This window comes from Carassius gibelio, chromosome A3 (assembly GCF_023724105.1).
Source record: "Carassius gibelio isolate Cgi1373 ecotype wild population from Czech Republic chromosome A3, carGib1.2-hapl.c, whole genome shotgun sequence".
Taxonomy (NCBI): Eukaryota; Metazoa; Chordata; class Actinopteri; order Cypriniformes; family Cyprinidae; genus Carassius; species Carassius gibelio.
Window position 1 is genome coordinate 24,433,882 of NC_068373.1, and position 21,184 is coordinate 24,455,065.

General features: G+C 37.6%; 4 protein-coding genes across 4 annotated transcripts in view; 3 read left to right on the forward strand and 1 right to left on the reverse strand.

Moving 5' to 3' along the window:
- The window catches only part of LOC127952945 (neurogenic locus notch homolog protein 2), a 31,168-nt gene extending 27,273 nt beyond the window's left edge, over positions 1-3,895 (forward strand). The window contains exon 33 of the mRNA XM_052551879.1: positions 59-3,895. Within this exon, the coding sequence (XP_052407839.1) occupies positions 59-1,549 (1,491 nt within the window). The 3' untranslated portion in view covers positions 1,550-3,895. The remainder of the gene's footprint in view (positions 1-58) is intronic.
- Positions 3,896-4,347: 452 nt separating this feature from the next.
- Positions 4,348-10,733, reverse strand: LOC127952953 (retinol dehydrogenase 8-like). Its single transcript, XM_052551883.1, has 7 exons — positions 10,623-10,733; positions 9,935-10,064; positions 8,554-8,715; positions 7,459-7,638; positions 7,256-7,349; positions 6,398-6,581; positions 4,348-6,314 (listed from the first exon to the last, which is right to left on the reverse strand). Exons 2-7 carry the CDS (start codon positions 10,038-10,040, stop codon positions 6,099-6,101), a joined length of 942 nt encoding a protein of 313 aa, XP_052407843.1. The 5' UTR covers positions 10,041-10,064; positions 10,623-10,733; the 3' UTR covers positions 4,348-6,098.
- A 588-nt stretch (positions 10,734-11,321) lies between these two features.
- Positions 11,322-16,959, forward strand: shfl (shiftless antiviral inhibitor of ribosomal frameshifting). The gene is made up of 10 exons (XM_052551884.1): positions 11,322-11,466; positions 11,760-11,901; positions 12,062-12,111; positions 12,399-12,437; positions 12,572-12,625; positions 12,720-12,761; positions 12,879-13,034; positions 13,133-13,236; positions 13,380-13,537; positions 15,732-16,959. The coding sequence occupies exons 1-10, from the start codon at positions 11,440-11,442 to the stop codon at positions 15,941-15,943; spliced, it is 984 nt and encodes a 327-aa protein (XP_052407844.1). The 5' UTR covers positions 11,322-11,439; the 3' UTR covers positions 15,944-16,959.
- Positions 16,960-17,789: 830 nt separating this feature from the next.
- LOC127943087 (heme-binding protein 2) lies at positions 17,790-20,930 on the forward strand. Its single transcript, XM_052539242.1, has 8 exons — positions 17,790-17,923; positions 18,039-18,098; positions 18,205-18,286; positions 18,678-18,798; positions 19,972-20,111; positions 20,195-20,358; positions 20,462-20,563; positions 20,650-20,930. Coding segments are annotated over exons 1-7 (648 nt in total). The 5' UTR covers positions 17,790-17,921; the 3' UTR covers positions 20,541-20,563; positions 20,650-20,930.
- The last annotated feature ends 254 nt before the right edge of the window (positions 20,931-21,184 follow it).

Below are 21,184 nucleotides of genomic sequence, written 5' to 3' on the forward strand. Positions count from 1 at the left end.
TTCAGATATAACTATCTCAGTCATGTTTTTAACTTTTACATCTATCTACTATCTTTAGGAGGAAACTCCACTATTCTTGGCTGCCAGGGAAGGTAGCTGTGGGGCTGTAAAGGTGTTGTTGGCTCACTTTGCTAACAGGGAGATAACAGATCACATGGACAGGCTCCCTCGAGATATCGCGCAGGAGCGCATGCACCATGATATTGTGCAGCTATTGGATGAATATAACACTGTAAGAAGTCCGCAGGGACATGTAGGGGCAGGTCACCACCTATCTGGTAGCCACACCCTCTCACCACTCATGTGTCCTCCCACCAACTTCCTCCAAGGGCTGAAAAGCACCCCGCAGGGTAAGAAGAACCGTCGCCCAGGGGCTAAAGGCATAGGTGGACAGCACACTACCAACCTGAAAGAATCAGCCAAAGCACGTAACAAACGGCTGACGCTAGACATGCAGAGTGCTTTGCTGGAGAGCTCCGTCACGCTCTCCCCTGTCGACTCGCTGGATTCGCCACGCGGAGGTGCCAGCAACGCCGGCTACATCACCAATCCAACCTCACCGGCTGCCATGCCCTCTCCTGGCCTCTTCCACTCCTCTATGTCTGTCCCTACCACTCCAATGGTGCACAGCAGTATTTTGAATGGCACCAGCCCTTTTGCAGTCTCCCTAGCTCAGCTGAGCGACCTGAGCGATGGTGGGCTCTCCATGCACGGTCGTGTGGCCATGCAAGGGGGCGGCGTCAACCAAGGCCCCCACAACTGCGTGCTGAATGCCGGCCAGATGAGCCTCAACATGGGTATAGTAAGTCCAGTAAGCGTGCCATTTGACTGGCACAACCGCATGCCCCCCTCTTCTCAATGCAGTCAGACCATGGTCAACATTATGCATCCAGCAAGTAGCCAAGCAGGCATGCTCCCTCAGACACCGACCCTGCAGCAAAGCAGCATGCTCATGCACCAGCAACAGATGTTCCGTAATGCCCAGCAGTCCATCCTGCAGCCAACACCCGTCTCCAACACACCCTCTATTAGCCCAGTCAAACTGCCACCCATTGCAGAGCAGCAGCAGCAGCAACTTCACAGCCATGCCCTCACCAACCCCAACCTTACCCGCATGGGCTCCTCCACTCCCCCGACCCCACAACAGGCACAGCCTCCTCCAGCTTTCTACCAGCCACAGCAGCCACAGACTCAGCCACCGCAAGCCTCGGCAGCTCCTCAGGCTTCGCAAGCACAGGCTATCCCATCTCAGGCACACCCGGCACAGGTGAGCGTTAGCACCACAGGGCCGGAGGATTACCCCACACCGCCCTCCCAGCACAGCTGCAGCTCGGCCATGGATGCGACACCCAAGCATTACCTGCATGTGCCCAGTGAACATCCTTACCTGACCCCTTCTCCAGAGTCTCCAGAGCCCTGGTCCAGTCCCTCTCCTCACTGTGTGTCCGATTGGTCTGACTCCACCCCCAGCCCAGCCGTCACAGCTCCTACCCAGACCCAGATTTCGCATGTCCAGGAGTCCAATGGGAAGATGCAGGTGTTTGCTTGAGCAACTCAAACTACCTATAATGTTTGTGACTTTGAGAGAGTAGAGTTGTCAAGCATCACTCTAGGACTTGTTTTTTTTTACTTACCTGTCAGCACATTTCCAAGATTTTATTTGGATTAGGATTGACTGTTTTGCATCAAAAAGACTGTCTGCTGGTGTTTGCAGAAAGCAAGTTAAAGGGAAATTTGTGTTGTCTTAAAAAGAAAAGACAATTTAATGAAGTAAGACGTTCTGTCACAGATGGACTTTAATTATAAAAAAAAAGTATATGAAGAATACCATGTCTTTCATTTCAAAGACTTGGGGACATTCCTGAAACTAACAAACTGAGAGAAAAGTGAAATGTTGAAGGAAAATTCTTTCTTTTTATTTATTGTCTTATGTTTTCCAAACTGCCTTGTGGGTGTTTCCACCCTCTTTCTGTTTCTGATTCTGTTGCTTTTAGTGACCCCCATAACAACTGCCTTACTATTCCCAGTATATTATGTGGGGCTTGTGAGATCTCCTCAGGTTCCATGTTTCTACTGTTACAAGAGGAACAACTCATGATTGCTTAGTTTGCCTGTTCCACCCCAGTTCCATCAGCAGCAACTGATACAGTCAGAATTTATAAATCAGGCTTTTGAGTGACACACACACACACACACACACACACATAATGAGATTAGAATTTTAGTGATATTTATTTAGTCTAGCATTCAGAAACAGATTGGCACATGAAAACAGAGGTATATAGAGACCAATACAAGTGAAAATATTCTGATTTAAAATGATTTTATACGTTTTGTAAAAGTATTTGTGTGAATGTAGAGGGGCATCTGTAAAGCACTTCAAGGGGGAAAAGCTTGAGAGAGCGAGAAAGACGGGAAGAAAACCCTCAAATCCTCTAAAACAGGCCAGTTTTCAGTGTTGTGTTGTATCAGTGGAGATTATTTTACTGAGCATAGTTTTTTCAGTGTCTTACATAGGCCTGCGCAGGCGAATGCTCTACCTGTTCCCTCTCAACATCCCAGCCAGTCACTGCCTTATAGTCTTGCCTTGTGTAAATTAGTTTTCTATTTTTACTTTAATAACCACATGTTTGGAACCACAGTTACCTGTGGCACATTGATGTATTAAGCTGTGTTATTAGGCTGCTGCTCTGTGTCACTTTTTCGGTGACACCCAACTTCCTTTCCACAAACATTCCTGTTCAGAACCCACCCACCAGCACTCGTGGAGCCGATGACCGCTGCGGACCTGATCTCACCGTGTTCCTGAGCCCTCACAAGCCCTTCATTTCAATACTGAACAGCTGCAGCTGACACTTGACCACTAGAAAGTCTTCCTCTGGGGCTTTATGAAGCCAAGGCAGTGTGGTTGATTGATTTTAATGTAATTTGATCCCTCAGGTCGTGCATTTCCATGTGGTCTAATCATATTCCAGCTCCTTTTGGTTTGGATAGCAGGCATATGTGTTGTGTGTTGGGTACATGGCTAACGGGGTTCTAATGGTCTGCTATTGCTCTGTTACTCCTCAGGGAGGTGTTATATAGCATGCAGTGTTGTCTGCATCTTTAGCAGTTCCCACCCCATCAGCCTAGACGATGACATCTGTCGTGTCTGGTCAGAAGGCGTGAGATGGGAAACGCTACCATGTAGTGATGCCCCTGGCTTTCTGTAACATGTCCATATGTTTATCCCTCTTGATATTCCCAACTGTTAGACCTGCATTTGATGATAAGGACAGGTGTTTCCCTGCTATCGCCAAGAGGAACATGCCCATTTCACTAAACTATGGCACATAAACATTGCTTTCAGCCATATATTATTTTTTTAAATAGTATTTGTGCTTTATCTGTACTGAGTGTAACTGTTAAATCTTCATGTACCACATTTCAAGGCTTGTGATGGTTTTGGAGCACATTCTGGACCTCTTTGTTATCCTACATAAGTACTACTATTCTTTGCTAACCCAGCACAAGTCTTCCTTTAATTCACAACTTTTCACTTCTCATGATACAGTTCTCCAGGTATTTTTGAAATTCCAGTACCTTCCTGTAAATATGTTTCACCTTGTTTAAGTCTACTTGTTTATGAGAAGTCTTATGTTCCTGAAATGAATAAGTACTAAAAAGAACAAAAAGTAAATGTACTTTTTATTAGCATTAAGGTGAGGATGTGACTGTGTAATTGGTCTTGCATAACTAGAACAGCCATAGATATTTTCTATTGTCATTATTAATTTCCTATACTTGTTTAAAAGTAGTTTAAATCATTGTATATAAACAGTTTTTCACAGTTTCTTTCTACAGACAAAGTTGTAAAATATGTTACTTCTAATAAAGCAGTAGAAACTACATTTCACTAATGTCTTATTCTTTGTCTCACCTCTTTTATATTTCCTTGCATTCTGAATCAAGTGTTTTGTTTTAGATCACACAAACTGGGAAACTCTAGTACTCACTAATCACTTTTTGTCAAATGTCAATGCAAAGCATCTATTTAATGATGCTCATAATGAAATTAACTCACTTGGGTACTCAATGTTAATGATTAAATGCCAACAGTCATTCGTGGTGGAGAGGCTTTCACGTAAAGAATTTGAAAACGTCTTTCTATCTACATCTATCGGAATTCAGTGATATTGCAGCTTCTCCATCTAAAGTCATGAATACAAGAGTTGTTTGTTTTTGCACATGTGGGAAATTTCAAGCCTGTAACTTATTTATGTTGTTGCAAGGCAACCACATAATGTCACTAACCCACTCAATAACTGAAATTAATTAAAGCAAAAACAAACAAAAAAACGAGGTTTGTTATTTGCAATTTATTTGTACATTGCTAAGCAACTAAAGTACCAATTTACCAATGGAGCTCCAACAGTATTGATTTACTGAATCATTGGAATGTTTTTTTTTTTTTAAAACCAAACATAATTTTCCCACACGTAAGAAGCCTTGCAGACTACAACTTAACGTTTTTAATATTTTATTTTAAAGGGCTAAGAATTTTTATGTGTTAATAAATTTTTTTTGCCAATGTCTAAACAACCTGTGGCGAAACATAAAAAACAAAAGACTTTCCCTGATATCCTAGGATGGCAGTTTAGTAATAAGACAAGGATTCGGATGGCGATTTATTCACAGTGAAGAGTTTAGTGACCCTATGAACCCAGGAATGAGTTGCTCACGTGGCCTGTCACATGACTGGCCGAATCAGGCTTTTGAAAGCCTATAGACTGATTTTTATGTGAAAGACGTTTTTTGGGAGGTTACACACGATCCAGAAAGCCTCCCTTCCGTTTTATAACACAAGAAACAAATGCTTACATAATGTTTAATATACTATACTGTACTGTCTGTAACATGAATGTGTCGCACAAAGAAAAGGAAAATTAAGATTCAAAATAGTCTCAAATAGCCAGATCTAAATACACATCTGTATCAAACAACATAACAGTGTAATTTTAATTACCTCTCCTGTCGTTAATGCAGAACTGCTGCAAACATATCCACATCACTATGATCAGATGCTTTCTTAACTGCTGCTTTCTCACTGCTGTCATATTTATTGTGTGTTTATTTCTGCAAGGAATGTGCAAGCGCTAATGGTGGCAGTGGCACAGTGGCACTTCCGGTGACATGTTTGTGCTGGCAGCTGCCTTTGTACTAGTCTCAGCCTCAGACTTCATGCCCATGGACTGTTGGCTAAACGTCTGATGGATATGGGACACAAAACTGGAAACAATTCTGAAGTGTTGGAGTCATCATCGGACTGGTTGAATTATACAGGATTTTGGGAGACGTGTGTGTCGCATTCTTTAACATTCTGTCTGGAAACAAATATTCCCTGGCGTCAAACCCCCTCACGAATGAAGAAAGTCGTAGTGTTTACAACTGTGATGACGAGCGCTTATTAGGATCATCTAAACACTGAAGTTTTAAAAGACTGCGAAATATTTAAAGTTCACGGCATAGAATCTTTCAAATACGTCCGAGTGTTTTACATACCGATCATTTCCACGCCCCGGAACGTGAAGCTGAACAAAACTAACTGTGATTGGTTGTTTGACATGTCGGTTAAACCATGGATTCCAGACCTTCAACCGTCAGTCTGAAGGTCTGGCTATGGGAGACTACCTTTGTACTGGATAAAAACAAAAAGAACTTTGCCACGACTATATCGGGGCACTGAATTTAACGAAGTTTCGGGTTGCAGTTCACTTAGCGGCCACCAGTGGAAGTTTTTCTGAATTTCTACTTTACATACAGCCCCTTGACTGTTAAAAACCATGGCACCATGAAAATGGCACTAGAGCTTTTACACACTGCAATTTGCAACTAAACATTATGTTTTTGATCATGATTACTGTCATAAGGTTAAAGTCAGGATCCAGACTTTATATTCGACATCAAGTACCGACCACAATAGCAAAACTGTTGCTATACTAAATGTGGTTTGTTGCTTGTTATTATTTGCATTGAGCAGGGACCCATTTTTAGACCATGAAACGGTCCCTGGGATGTTTCTGAATTGGTTTTCTCCATCAAAATCCTCTGAGAGCTTTTTAGGCAGTACCTTGACCCATTCTCCTGTGAAGTATGCGTAGAATACTCAGAGTAGCATTGAACATACGGTCATGCTGGAAGATCATTTTATAGAATGCATCTATTGGTAGTTGCCCTGTAGGGTCAGCATGCTTCATGGCAGTCAGTGGCATGTACAAACGATTGGTCTGATGACGAAATGGAGGGTTCTTGGAGCCAATCAGCTGGAGAGTTTGCTTTAAGAAATAAGAGACATTTTTCTGTTACTGAGTTGAACAGGGAGCCTTAATGAAACGAAACAGCCCATCCACACACTCACCTCTGCAACGTCCTCAGGTGTCTGACCGATGGAGTTAAAAATTTTACGTGAATATGGCAGGTAGATCTGACGGAAGATGCGAGCCGTTTCCTCATCAGTCTCTGACAGATCCATCTTCTCTGCCTCTTCATACACTTTCTTCTCAAACTCTGTTACAACTGGGCCTGGCTCCACTAACGTCATCCTGTGGGATTTATATAAAATCAATACTTACAATGCATGAATGTTTATGCATTGTTAACATATTGTACATAGTTAATAGTAAAAAAAAAAGACAAAGGTATTTAGACACTTTGTGGTTGTTGCAGGTTAATAGTTGCCACATATTTACCCTTGTGAAAAAGAAATACACTGTAGCATACTTTTAAATAGAGTCTTATATTCTTTTAGAGAATATTCATTAATGTGAACTGAATGTAATTCAATAATTTTAGGACACTAAAATGCATGATATAGCAATTTTTATACAATTAAAAATATTAACTTTACATGTAATCTCAAATAATACCTTTAGTTATATCTCTAATAAGTACTTTACATGTGAAAAGTAATACTTTTATTTGTTTGACATTATAAAAAAGTGCAAATTGTAAGTGTACAAAAGTGTGTAAAGAAACAGTCATGAAAGTGTATTCTTTTTAATTACACTTAAGTGGCCTTTTATTTTATTCATATCATTTAACCTGCAAGTACAGTTTTAAAAAAAAATTCACTTCAGATTTTAGACTAGAACGGAACATCCACTAAAAATCACTTTAGGACCAGCTGATTAAAAGTGAATTTGACCTCTGAGCATATTTAAGTTAACCTAGCCCTTTTTATCAATTTGCTAGAGAATTAGTTTTATTGTGTACTCACTTGACATTAAACTTCATAGCTTGCACAGCAAGACTCTCACAAAACCCCTCTACAGCAAACTTAGAGGCAGCATATACATCATTGAAAAGTAGTCCTGGGAAAGAAAAACGAGAGTACTCTAAAAACAAATTTTCTGAACAGTAATTGTATGATTCTTTCAATTAAATGTGTACAGCTTAAATAAATGAGCTTTGTGGTACTACCCTGGATGCCCATGACGCTGCTCATCACTACGATGTGTCCACTCTGACGCTGCTTCATGTCAGGCAGCAGTTCCTTCACCAGTCTCACCAGGCCAAAGAAGTTAGTGTTGAAGAGATCCTGCATATCACTTACACTCTGACACTCCAAAGGACCAATCATACCCACACCGGCATTATTCACTACAAAACAGTGTGGGAGAGTCTATATCAGGGGGTCCCAAAATTGGTCCTGGAGGGCTGCTGTCCTGCAGAGTTTAGCACCAACTTCCCTTAGCACACCTGCCAGGAAGTTACTAGTTATGCCAAATAAGAGCTTGATTAGATGGTTCAGGTGTGTTTAATAGGGGTTAGAGTTCAACTGTGCAGGACAGTGGGCCTCCAGGGCACCCCTGGTCTAAATCAAACCGGATGTGGGTAAACATTCTGTAGCATTTTGGAGAGTACAGTCTAAAGGGACAGTTCAGGCAAAAACTAAATTCTGTCATCAATATATATGATTTTCTTTTTTTCGGTGGAAAATAAAAGAGATGTTTTGAAAATTGTATGCTTTTTTTCCATTCGGTGGATGTTAATGGAAATCAAAACTGTATTATTACCAACATTCTTCAAAATATCTTTTGAGTTTTGCAAATGAATAAGAAATCATACAGATTTGTAACAACATGAGGAAGAGTAAACAATATCCGAATTTTCCATTTTGGATGAACTATCCTTTTAAAACATAGGTTGGTACCCCTGCCACCATTAGCAGTGAGAAGGTTACACATGTGAAAATAGAGCGATATTGTAATTTTATTTTTATTTTAGAGACATTAAAGTCAGTGGCAAATCTACTACCAAAAAACAGTTATTTAACATATTGCTGATACAAGTGATGCCAATTTGAGCATCAAGTTTCTCTGATGAACTCTGTGTGGTAACACAAATGTGGAATAAAAACCTAAAAAAATAAGCAGATAACTGTTTGTGTTGAAAAGCTTTTAGTCAAGTCAAAAGACACAACTTTTGGTTGTGTCGCTGTGAAGCTGCAGTGCTCAGCAACTAAGATGAGCGAATGAAGGAAATATGTGTTGGAAAGGAAACTCTCAGTGTCACCTAACACATCCACTCGTCGATCTGACAAGCTGTCGACACACTCTCTGATGGAGTCCTCACAGGTGGCATCCAGCTGTCGGATCTCCAGGGATCTGTTGAGGCTTTCTCCAGCTGCTTTCTCCAGAGCTTCTCTCCTATCCAGGTCCCTCATAGTGGCCACTACTAACTCAAGCACAATCAACAGTTAAACTTAAAATAACACTAAAAACATTATACTACGCTTACCTGTTTATAAGCTAATGTACATTCTGTAAGACCTTAGAATATTGTTGCATCTCTAATGGATAACTACACAGAAACAAATAAGTAATACAGCATTAACATTCTAGTAGCTACTATATTAACTATAACAACAAAATGTTGATTTAAGAATAAGTAACAGCACTCAGTTGAATGCATTAGTTCACTGTTAACTAATATGTAACTAGAATTTTTTTTCATACCTCTACCTACTAAGAAATTCCATACAGTTTGATAATTAATTAAAATAATGTAGAATGCATAATTTGAAAAAATCATGTTACCGGTAAATCAACTAGTGAAAATATGACTCCCTTGTGATGACTGAAATCACTGTAAGCTTTTGAGGTGTTTTTGAAAGATTTTGGCTAGTTTATCCTTCGGATTTGGTAACACCGGAATCATTACTACCATCATTCTTACAATAGGTATTAATGAAAACCCAATCTCATTTCTTCTAACCATTCATAAAGATTAGGCAAGGCAAGTTATTTTATATAGCACATTTTATACACATGGCAATTCAAATTCAAATTAGGAGATATCTAAAGCAAAAAAGATATACATAGAAACCATAACTTTCAGTGAGGTATATTAAATAAACAATTTTTCTAAAGTATTTGGTGTATGGCTGATCAAATGTTCCAGTAGTCTCCATGATATAGTCTTAATTTCAGAAGGATTCCAGAAAATTGTAAAGTGCAAAAAAACTGCAATTAAATATTAATTTCATTAAAACTGTCCGCAGTCAGTTCTGTAAGAATACTGATAAAATGTACTAATTATTTACATATTATTATCTATAGATTCTGTAAATGGTTAAATTTTAAAGTAGATGACAAAATCTAAATAAAAATCTAAATAATCTGTCATGTGTTATAATTACTGATTAGTTTCACATTTATTATAGAACTGTATGTAGCCTCTGGGAGGCATGAAAACAAATTGGTTACTGATTTGCTAATAAAAGACTACCACATATTACTAATGCATGAATCCCAGTCTCATGTTAATTAATAATAGTTACTGCAATGTTAATATTGCATTACTAGTCCTTTTCATTATGCATTAGTTACTGTGTTAGTTATTAATTTTTGAAGGAACCTTATATTTAAGATTATAAGAGGCCGTATCTTCTTACCCTTGAAGCGCTTTAATTCATCTTTTGCAAGACGGACAGCCACCGCCAAACCAATTCCAGAGGAGCATCCTGTCACCAAAACTTTGCGCGTCCCCATAACTTTCATTCAATGATAATTTTTAATCTGAAACTACAATAAAATCATCAGTTTTACACTAATAGAAATATATTACACCACATAGCCTAGGTAAATGTGATTAATAATAGCAACAATGCCAAGTAGGCTACATTTTGCAAGCTCTTCAATATGCAAGTCAGTAATTACACAGTAAGAAGATCGTTTAATTCAAAGTTTAACAGGTGTATATTTTAGGTGAATATTTAACGGGACAAATAAATGTAGAGAGAACGCTGAAAGGTTTCTGGACTACGGATTAAATCTTAATCAGATTTGCTCAGCACGGGAGCGCGCCTCGTGCACTCTTAACTGGTCAGTTGCAATGCACTAAATCTGTGTTAAATTTCACATCTAAAACCCGACGACATGTGTTATGTTACATAAAGGTCTTCACGTTTTAATATTAAGCATTCAAATTGACAGGAACAACAGTTAACTCACTGCATGAAAAACAAAACATAAGATACAAATGCATATAATTTTTAGCATAAGACTAAACCTCTTTCAAGCGTTCTGGTACATGCTCTTACTGAAAGCAACAAAATCGTCCGTTCTGCAGCGTGTACAGACCTGTGTTCTGTTGACAGACCTCGATCTTATCATCCATAAACTCCTTTCAGCCGGAGCGCGTGAGTTCTGCACGAGAGCGACACTGTGAAAACAAAACATGTTGCGTTTGCGTTCAGAGAACCCTGGGATTTGAAGTCATTGACTGTATAATAATAATAATAATAATAATAATAATAATAGTAAAAGTAGTAACTGTTATTATTATTAGGCCTATATAATTATAAAAATATATAATAATATATATTTAAAAAGTATGTCCTGAATTGATTATTTATAAATAGGTTTAATATTTGTATTAAACTTTTAGACTGTGTCTTAATAACTAGTTTGACTAACAAGCAGTTAACCAAGTGGTAATCAGTCTTACTTTTCAGGTTCAAATTAGACCAATATATACCATTGTATGTAACTGAATTTAAAAAAAATGTATGACCAGCCTTGAAGAAAAAAATTGGATGACTAACTTTTAAGAGTAGTCTAAGTAGTTTATGCATCTGATCCCCATACAGAATCAAAATGACGCAATGACGTTATACTGAAACACGCAATTGATTAAAGAATTACTGAACAAATCGGATTGATTCTTTTTAGTGAACCGATTCAGGAGATTCGAATAACTCAATGAATCCGAATCCTCACTACAAATTCGCATGAACGATATTGTGGCGACCTCTAGTGGTCAATGTTATATTATTTTTGATCAAACTGAAAGTAATATCACACTGATATACTGAAAGCGCTAAAGGAAACGGTGCGACAGTATAAGAGGTTTAGCATTGTCGTTACAGATACTAAAACAACACCGAACGACAGAGAGATGAGCCGAATTCAGGAAGAAGTAGAGGTATAGTATTTGTTATTCGAATAAACATACAGTTAAATGGCACATGATATTTTATTGGAGACATTATGACAGGCACGCTATTAAAGGAAGTATACTACAGCAACTTCCTCAACAGTCACAGTGTATTTTGCTCGTAGTTAAAAACGGATTGATGTGTTCCTGCATTAAAGGAATCAACTTCGTACTAATCTTAAGGGCCACACACGAGTCTTACACAGTTTTATACTACGTGGTTGTTCTTTCAAATAAAGATAAATAACAGTAAATATGTCTTGTGCTCTCTGTTGACTTAGTTGGAAAAAAGTGTGAGGCGACTGAGAGAGAGGTTTCATGGACTTGTTGAAATTGACAAGGCTGTAGTGCTCATGAGACGCTATGAAAACAATCATCGTATGGTTGCAATGTGTATCGCCCTGATGGAAGACAATGAGAGGGGTAAAGTGCAAACCTTTTCTCCTGCGAACTCTCATGAGTGTATTATTTGCCGTTACTCACTCTACTATTCATGCAATTTCTCTTTATAACATTTTTAATATGTGCTTTTTGTGTGTTTGTGTCGACTGCACATCTTATTTATGTGTTTTTTCATATCTAGAGCTGGACGAGGAAGACATGTCAGCTTTGAATAATGACCCTGTAGCTAAGGTATGGTGCAGGTGACTTCTGTCAGTTTGTTTGCATTTATGGAAAGAGCTTGTGGGTTTAATTTGTAGCAAAAAATAATTGGTACACATATGGCACATTTCATATATATATATATATATATATATATATATGGATGACACTGCACTAGGTAAAAAAAAAATAACAACAGGGATTTAGCATTTGAAGAAAGGCATTTGTTATCAAATGCAATAATATGAAGTGTGTGTATACTTAAGTGCCCATTACTGGAGTCACTGTATAACTGTACATTTTCTGCACTCATATAGAACGTGGTTATGAAACTCAGAGCTGATGAAAAACAACAGGTAACATCCCAACCATCCGCTAACAACCTGTAAACATGATTTGTTATGTTACATAATTTCTGAAAGTACCAGGTACTGCTGTTTATTTCACAGTTTTTAGTTGTATAATGGTGATAGTCATCAAAAATTTATAGGAAGAAAAACCTGCCCAGCCACCTGGATCCAGTGGTGCCAGTCAACCAGCACACGTAAGGAGTTTCTCTATATGGGTGTGAGTTTACAGAATAAATAAAACATCATGTTACACTGTAGTTTTATTGAATCACTCCTGTCCCACTTCAGGTAACGGCCAAGAAAAAGCCCAATGATGACACTGATATAGCGGTTAGTTGCTTTACAATGTTTACTTGAGCAATCAGTTGTACCAAGGTTAATACAGAAGAACTGTATGTGTACTGTAAGCAGTGTGAACTACAGTAACATGCACAGACCTGCTTGCAGGAGCTCAGGACGCGTCTACGAGTTCTGCCGTTAACAGAGGAGAACAAACGAATGTTTGACCAGGCTCAGGCAAACCAAATCCCTTCTGTCATTCATCAGTTTGCCTGCGAGTCATGTGACAGGGACTGGTGGCGACGTGTGCCTCAGAGGAAAAGGGTATGACGTCTGACCACACCTTACAAGCTCAAATCACTTTCACTCTGTGCTTTCCCTATGTTGAGCATTCATCTGTGTGAGCACTTGGCTTGTTACAGGTGTCACGTTGTCATCGATGCAAAAAGAAGTATGACCCTGTGCCAGCCAACAAAATGTGGGGTTGGGCAGAGTTTACCTGCCCAAACTGCTTACGGAACTTCAAGTAAGACATTCACGGTTTTTTTTTTTGTATGCTGTACTGTATATTGCTGTTCTTCAGTTTTTAATGACAGTCATGGGATTGTTTTTCTTTGTTTTTTTCTGCATGACGAGGAGTATTGTATTAAGGTTTTGTGTTTCTGTTAGTGGCTTTGGTCGAATGGATGGACGTTCCCCATGTTACGGCTGTCGCTCAGCCATTTACCCCACAAAGATTATACCACCCAGGAAGAGAAGCACGGTGCCTGGGCCTAGAAGAAGAAATCAGCACAGCTGTCTTGCTGAAGACTGTTATAATCGAATGGGTAATTTGATGCTTTTTGACACAATGAGCACTAGAGGCCTTGCTCAATCTCAACGTGTCACAGTAGGCTTTAATTATATACAGGCTTCCGAACACCAAAATCAATCAATAAAGGTAATGTTAAAATATATTAACTTAGTCTGCAACACTGCAATCCACTGTATTCTTTGTATTGAGCCGCAAGATCGAGATGTGATGTCTAGATCCTCTAATGTGTTTGTTAACACAATTTTCTTTGAAAGCCAACAACATGAAATCTAAATTTGCTCGGCTTTAAATATGCTGTGCTTCTTAAAAGGCATTTGACTTTATTTCCAGCTGATGTCAACTAAGCTGTGCAAGTTATGGTAAATAATCATTTAGGCACTGTGTCAGCACAGTAACATAATGGCAGTTAACATTTGCCCGAGGCAAGATTTTAGATTTCAGACCCCCACCCCCACTTAAAAAAATTATAAAATGCAGATTTTTCAAAACTTTACTATGATATAACACATGTTGAAGCGCCTTGTAGGTATGTTATGATTGAATCTGTCAAAATAGCCTTTGAAGAACCCAGTCATGAGCTACTCCCACAACTACGCCTACAGTGACAAGTACTTATTACAACAAAGAGAAATATGAGCAATATGAAATGCCTAAAATAGTCTTACAGACAACAAAGGCAACAAAATAAACCCTGTTATTTTAACATAGTATAAATATAATCTATAGATATTTGCACTTAGTGTAACGCTGGCGATGCAATGTTGCCAGATGTTGCTATTAATATAAACAAAAACCTATAAATAAACAAAATAAACAGAAATTATTTAAAATATTTTGGAATAGAACAAGTCAAAAAACGCTTACAATAGCTGGATCTTGCACACAACTCTGAATTGATTGAAGCGTCTCGCAGCGATCATTTTCATACCATGGACGCTAAACATTCTGAATTATACATGCAGACATTTATATGAGGAGTTTAGCAGCAAATTAGTCAATCAGAGAACAAATTTAATTTTCAAACATGAAAAATTTACAGAGGTCCGGGCCTTGGTGACCTCATAGCTGGCTACGGCCATGCATACATACAGTGGAAAATGACATACTTAAACTTAATTATTTCATTTCATGAATGCTAGATTATAGTCCTAGTCTTTGTCTTTTTCAGGAGACATTTAGCCTCTTTTTGGTGAATTAAAAGCAAGCAGTGTGTAGGCTGATATTAAAACAACATTACGGAAGCTTACATTTATTTTAAAGTAAATAAAGTAAATATTAAATAAGCAGTTAACTCACGGAAAAACATTCCACGGTGTCAGTGTTGCCAGGCCAACATCACAGGCTGATACATAGTCGTTAACTTGTGATTTTTATATCTATATTTATATTTTTCGCTCTTCTTTGATTCGCTTTTGCATTGTGCCCCCTGCATGCGCCATGCAAAATTAATGCATTATGACTATGTATTATAATTACGTCATGATGACGCAGAAAGTGTTTAAAGTAGCCCAACATGACATGTTGTCAAATCTTATGATTTTTCGTTGATGTCAACTTTATTTTATTCTAACATTATTTTAATCAGTTTGATGATCGATCAGTACCAAAATTATGTTAACTGTCAGAAATGATTTTGCCTAATAAATAGGTGTAGGAACTCACGATGGTCACAAGAGGGCCAAAAAAAAAGAAATTCCAAAGAATATAACAAATATAAAAACTTCCCTGCAGCCCCCCAGTCATTTTGTGCCCTAGACCTAGGCAACTGTCTGTGTCACCTATTCAGGTCCCATTCTGGCATAAATCACCATTCTGATGAATATAATCAGTCCCGTTATTTTTTTTCCCCAGTAAACATTCAGCATAATTGAAAAATACAATGGGGTGTAAAAGCCACTAGTGTAAATGCTTCTGTTTTGAAATTTTCTCATTTAAAACAACAATTTCATTACAAATTATATTAGAGGAATAGTTTACCCAAAAAGGGTAAAAGAGTCCAAACATCTGAGAAACACATTACAATAATCCACAAGTAATCCAAATCTTAACTCTTGAATCTGCAAACACCGATGTTCTCAGATTTCTGGAGCCCTCTGTGTGTCTCAGTGCAGAAGCAAAAATGGCCTGTGAATTCTATATCATGTCGGTTTAACATTTTTCAAGCATAACTGCATGAATATAAACATCTGCATGTTTGTCTCACCTAGAGCCCCATGTTCCTGGTACCGAATGCGTTCACCCACATAGCAGACAGAAGAACAGGAAGCCACGTGTGGTTTACCCCAGCCCCGCTCACATCAGCAGCGGATCCACTGTCAACACCTGTCTGAGTCAGGGCAGTCTGATAGAGAGCATCAACGAGCTCATTCTAGATGACATCGAAGAAGAGTCTGATGAAGATTCTGACAGCAGCACCTGAGGCAGCAGCTTCAGCTCTTGCTTTGAATGAAACATTATATAATTTTTGATGTAATTTCAAATAATTCACTCAAAGTAACAAATGTATTGAGGCCTAAGAAGCCCTAATGAAATATGCAATGCACTGCAAGCTGTATGAACACAGTGCAACACACACCAAACACAGAATACAGATACAATTAAGGATCAATTAGCACACACCCTGAGTGTGTGTGTATGAGAGAGCGAGCATTTGAGGTGATATGAAACTATAATGCTGTCAACAAACCTGGAAATGCTTAATAGTTGCCAGGCATTCAGCAGCACTGTGATACGAGGTTTATTACAGAGCTGATGTAAACAGACGAATCCAGGCAGTAATTCCTTTCCTTATTCTATGAATTATGTTATATTGTTGGTTGGTAATTTTTTTGCATATATAAATTATATTTCCCCCTCACATGATCACGTAATGATTATTTGTGTGTCATTGTTATGGTCTTATCAATGGATTCATAAGCCACACACAAATAATCATCTGTAACACAATACAATAACAGTTCAATAACAATACAATAACAGTGTACAATAACAGTTCATTTGATGCCTTATTGATCTTAGGTAAGATTAATCTCACTATTTATACTGGTTTAAATTCAGAAGTTCTATCTGTTAACATTTCTTAACGCACTGTGATCTCAAATATTAAAATTAACATTTTAACATTAGCAAAGGATTGTAAATGATGTAAAAATATTGTTACTGAATGTTAGTTAACTAATGTTAACAAAGAAGACCATATTGTAAAGTGGTCCCTAGTCTTCAAATAAAAAAAACAGACTTGCTGTTATGTCAGCCTTACAAAACAAGCCGTCCATACATACATATGGCGAACACAAGGCGAACTCTAATATTTCCCAAATGAAAACTTCAGGGACATGTGCAGAGGAAATTATGCCCAAAGACAAACAATGTGTTAAACCTTCTAATAATGTGTCAAAATAAAAATGATCTGGAATAAACATGGATTTGAGCGCAGATGCATTTGTCTTTGCAATTAAATCTGAATTTTACTTAATACTGTCTTTGCATAATTACACAGACAAATAATAATCATATCAGATGGCGAGAGAACTTCACAATGTATGATGAACTGTACAATGCATGAAACAAGACACCCTGCTACACCCAACACCTGTAAAACCATTACAAAAGCCTAAACAAAAGATACCAGATAGCACCAATACTGAAAAGAAGACAAAGAATAATCCCTTTAACAACTAAACCTTTGTATATACCCTGAATGAAACACGAACAACTAGGAGATCTACACTTGAGCAATAAAGGAAATCACACAATTCTAGGTTTTTGCTTAAGCCAGAGAACACAGTATAGTTATAATTTGTCAAATTAAACTGCTATGGCTGAAATTGGACACTTCAACACAGAACTGGAGTTCAAGACTACATTTCTGGGTACACTGTAATCACCTGGTCAAATTTCTCATTTCAAACCATGCGTTAAAATAAATAATTATGTATTTAAAAAAAAAATACTATCATGATAAATTGGATGTATATGAAGAGAAAAGCACAATGGATAAATTTGCATCTATTGAACTCTTTATATGGGCCAACAACTTCAGTCCATTTACTAAAGTTGCATGTGGTCACCTAAAAAAAATATTCCTCTAAGCAATTTTGACATTTATCCTGACTGTCTAGGTGTGGTCAGTCTGTGATCAAAGGTTATGTTTGCTTATTTTACATAAATTTAATGTAATTGACAGTCAGACCAAAAAATAAATAAAAAACAAAATAGTGTCCCTAGCGGATGAGATAACTTCTCTTACTTAATGTGCTTACATGACTATAGGGTTGGGGTGTGTCTTGTAGGAGGGAACAGAGATCATAACACTGCGTGTATAAATAACAGCAGCTTGCAGGCACTCCTCCATTCTTCCTCTCTGACCAGCATCAAGCTAGAAAACATTCTACAACATGTAAGTTCTGAAACTTTTTACCTTTTTTTTTTTTTACAATGCTGTAAAAATTACTTGAAGTTGCTGCTGGAGTTCCCTAACCTCATTCTTTCAAATTGTTTTAAATGTTTTAAAGGATTTGCCTGACAGGAGTGATTGTGCTGCTCTTTACAGTGACTGTAGATGCAAGAGTTGGGTGAGAATCATTTTTGCTTCCCTTGCAGCAGTAAAATAGCCACACAACAAAGACTATATATATATATGTCCATTCTTGTGTCATGTCTTGTGTTTGCATCTCTCAGGTTCTCCAGTGAATCCAGTTACTGCACTGAGACAAAGGAATGTTTTCTGTTCGACTTGGTTTGTGCAGGAAAAGATTATGAGGTGATTATGAGGTGAGGTGAGATGTACATAAAGAAACTGAATGCATTAAAAGACAAGCTCAAGCACATTAACCTGGGGCCAGGCTCATGAAACATTCTAAAGAAAAGAAAAGAAAAAGTCTTCTTAACTGCAATTCTATTCTTATTTTTTAACTGAAGAAAAAAATGATAATATTTTGAAAACTTTTTTCTAAAGATTGTCCTTAAGACACAACTTTTTGAAACGAATCTTCTTAGAAATCACCTAAATGAGTTCATAAAGTTTGGATAGCCCTAGTATATATGCCTAATTAATGATTTATTGAACTTATTGGGTTATTTTAAATCAAATCTTATATTTAAGCATAACAACAACTCTAGTCATTGTAATGATAAGTGCTCTTTTCCTACAGGTACGGCACTATGGTGCTGCCAAGTGGGTGACCACAGAAGCTGAATCCTATTTCATGGAAATGGCAACTGCAAGAGCATTCAGGAAACTTTATAAATACATCACTGGAGAAAATGAGGCTGGTGGGTTTGTTTGTGGGTTTTGCCTACATTGTGAGGGGCCTCTGGCTTTGTGGCGGGCCTATTGATTGTTAATTCGTATTCATCCAAGTACACAACAAATATTCATTGTTATTCACAAACAGACATTCAGGTTTTTTTTTGGGGGGGGGGGGGATTTATGCCATTTTAGTTATGTTGGACAATGAGTGACCATCCAACCTTAAACCATTAACGCTAAAAATGCAAATATACATTCATATTAATAGTAATCCATTTAAATTATTTTTAAAAACTTTTTAATTTATACAATGAATGATCGGTATGTCAAAAATACATGCAATCTGTGTACTTGTGCTGACTTGTGCGGAGTTGATATCTGGTCATTGACAGCAGTTTGGAACACATTGTTAAGGCAGAATGTTCGCTGCGAGTCGTTGCTAAGTCATCATACCTACACAGTGTTATTATAAATAATAAGACAATATCTGTAGTTAGTATTGATTAAACTGGAGGGGAAAATCCTTCATCAGCATAACAGTGGAAGTTAACACTATGTTTCCTGATGATATCTCTCAAAGGTAACATGTTAAGCATGAAAATTCATGGCCCTAGTATTGAGCCTTGTGGTACTCTGTACTGCATTTGTGATCAATATGATACCGGTTCATTCACTGCTAAAAATTTATGGCGGTCAGATAAGTATGATTTTAACCAAGCCAATAAAATTCCACAAATGCCACTGACAGACAACGCTAAAAATGTGGCAAGCAGTACAGGTGACAATAACAGGAAAAGAAGCCATGACTCCCTGTGATTGCTGAATGAGTCCGACTTAACACACAGCGAGAGAGAGAAAAGTAATCGTAGGTGTGAATGATGAGCTAACAGACTAACATAATGCTAATGCTCTGCACTAGTGGTGAGAATTAAGTAATATTTTAGCAGTTTAAACATCAGAGAGTGATAGAACGATAGAGATTCAAAAAGACAAACAAAGTTACACAGAGCTACAATTGCAAAACACTCAGCAGCACAGCAGATGGGAACCAGAACAACGTTTGAAAAACAAATGTGTAGTTTTAAATAAAAAAATTATAAATATACATATTATTTAAACTACAACAAATGGTAATAGTACCATACAAATATCAAGTTTGTGAGAATTTCAATCAAATTATTGTCCTTATTTTCTAGGTGCAAAGATTGACATGACTGCTCCAGTGATCGTTAAAGTCATTGAGAGCGCGAGCATGTGGCAGTCATCAGTCTATGTTCTCAGCTTCCTCCTGCCCTCCAACTACCAGGCCAGTCCACCCAAACCTACCGATCCATCTGTGAGTCTCATTGATATTCTCTGTGCTTTCTATTGGACTGAGTCTTTTTTTTCTTTACCTTTGTTAATTAAATTTGTTTGAAGATATATTTCACAGACACTCCAGATATGAAAGTATATGTCAAAAGCTACGGGGGCTGGATGATGTCAGCTGTGGCCAGATCGCAGGCTCAGAGTCTGAAGACATCGCTGGACAATGTACAGGCTACATATGAGACAGGATACTACTATAATGTCGGCTATAACAGGTGCGCGCAGCTTGTAGATGAGACCTCCTTTCTGCCAATAACATTCTTTAATTTCTGTAATTCTTATGTTTTTTTATTGTGTGTGTGTGTGTGTGTGTTTCAGCCCAATGAAGATTATGAACAGGCACAATGAGGCATGGTATATTGTCAAGGGTGAGCCTGTGTGTCCTAAGACTGAATAATTTAGCTGAGGTGTCTTTTAAAGGTAAATGATTCATTTAAATAAGAAAAATAATTCTTAGTAATTAATGTCCAATGTGTCTAACAAGACATTTATTTGTAATTTTTCAGATCCACAGAGAACAAAACTGCATTATCCCTATGCTATAGTAATAGCAGGTTTAATTGCCTTATAACATATTTTTTTCTAATGAGTATAGGATATATACATTTTACTGTAGGATATTATACCATAAGCACATATACTGTAAAAGGTTTTGGTTTTGTTAAGTAGACAATGTAAAAAAAAAGGGAATTTGTCACACAAAAAAAGTCTCCAATGTATGGTATTTGGTGTATAAGCATTTGTTATAAGCAGCTGTGATGAAAATAAAATGCCAACATTGTAATAATCTTGTGTGTCTGTGTGTGTGTAAAAACTATATAAATGTTGAAATATATTTTTATTACTTAGACATTATTAGTACATATAGAGTGACAACTGAAATTGATATCACTTAGTTTGCATTGCAGGCTATTTCCTCTTGCTTTCTAGGCATATGCACAAAAAACATGTGCATCAAACTGAATATTTTTTGATCAGTTTGGGCCTCTGAATTAAATCTATGAGTTGTTTTGTTGTTTTCTAATGTGAGCTCCATTGTCT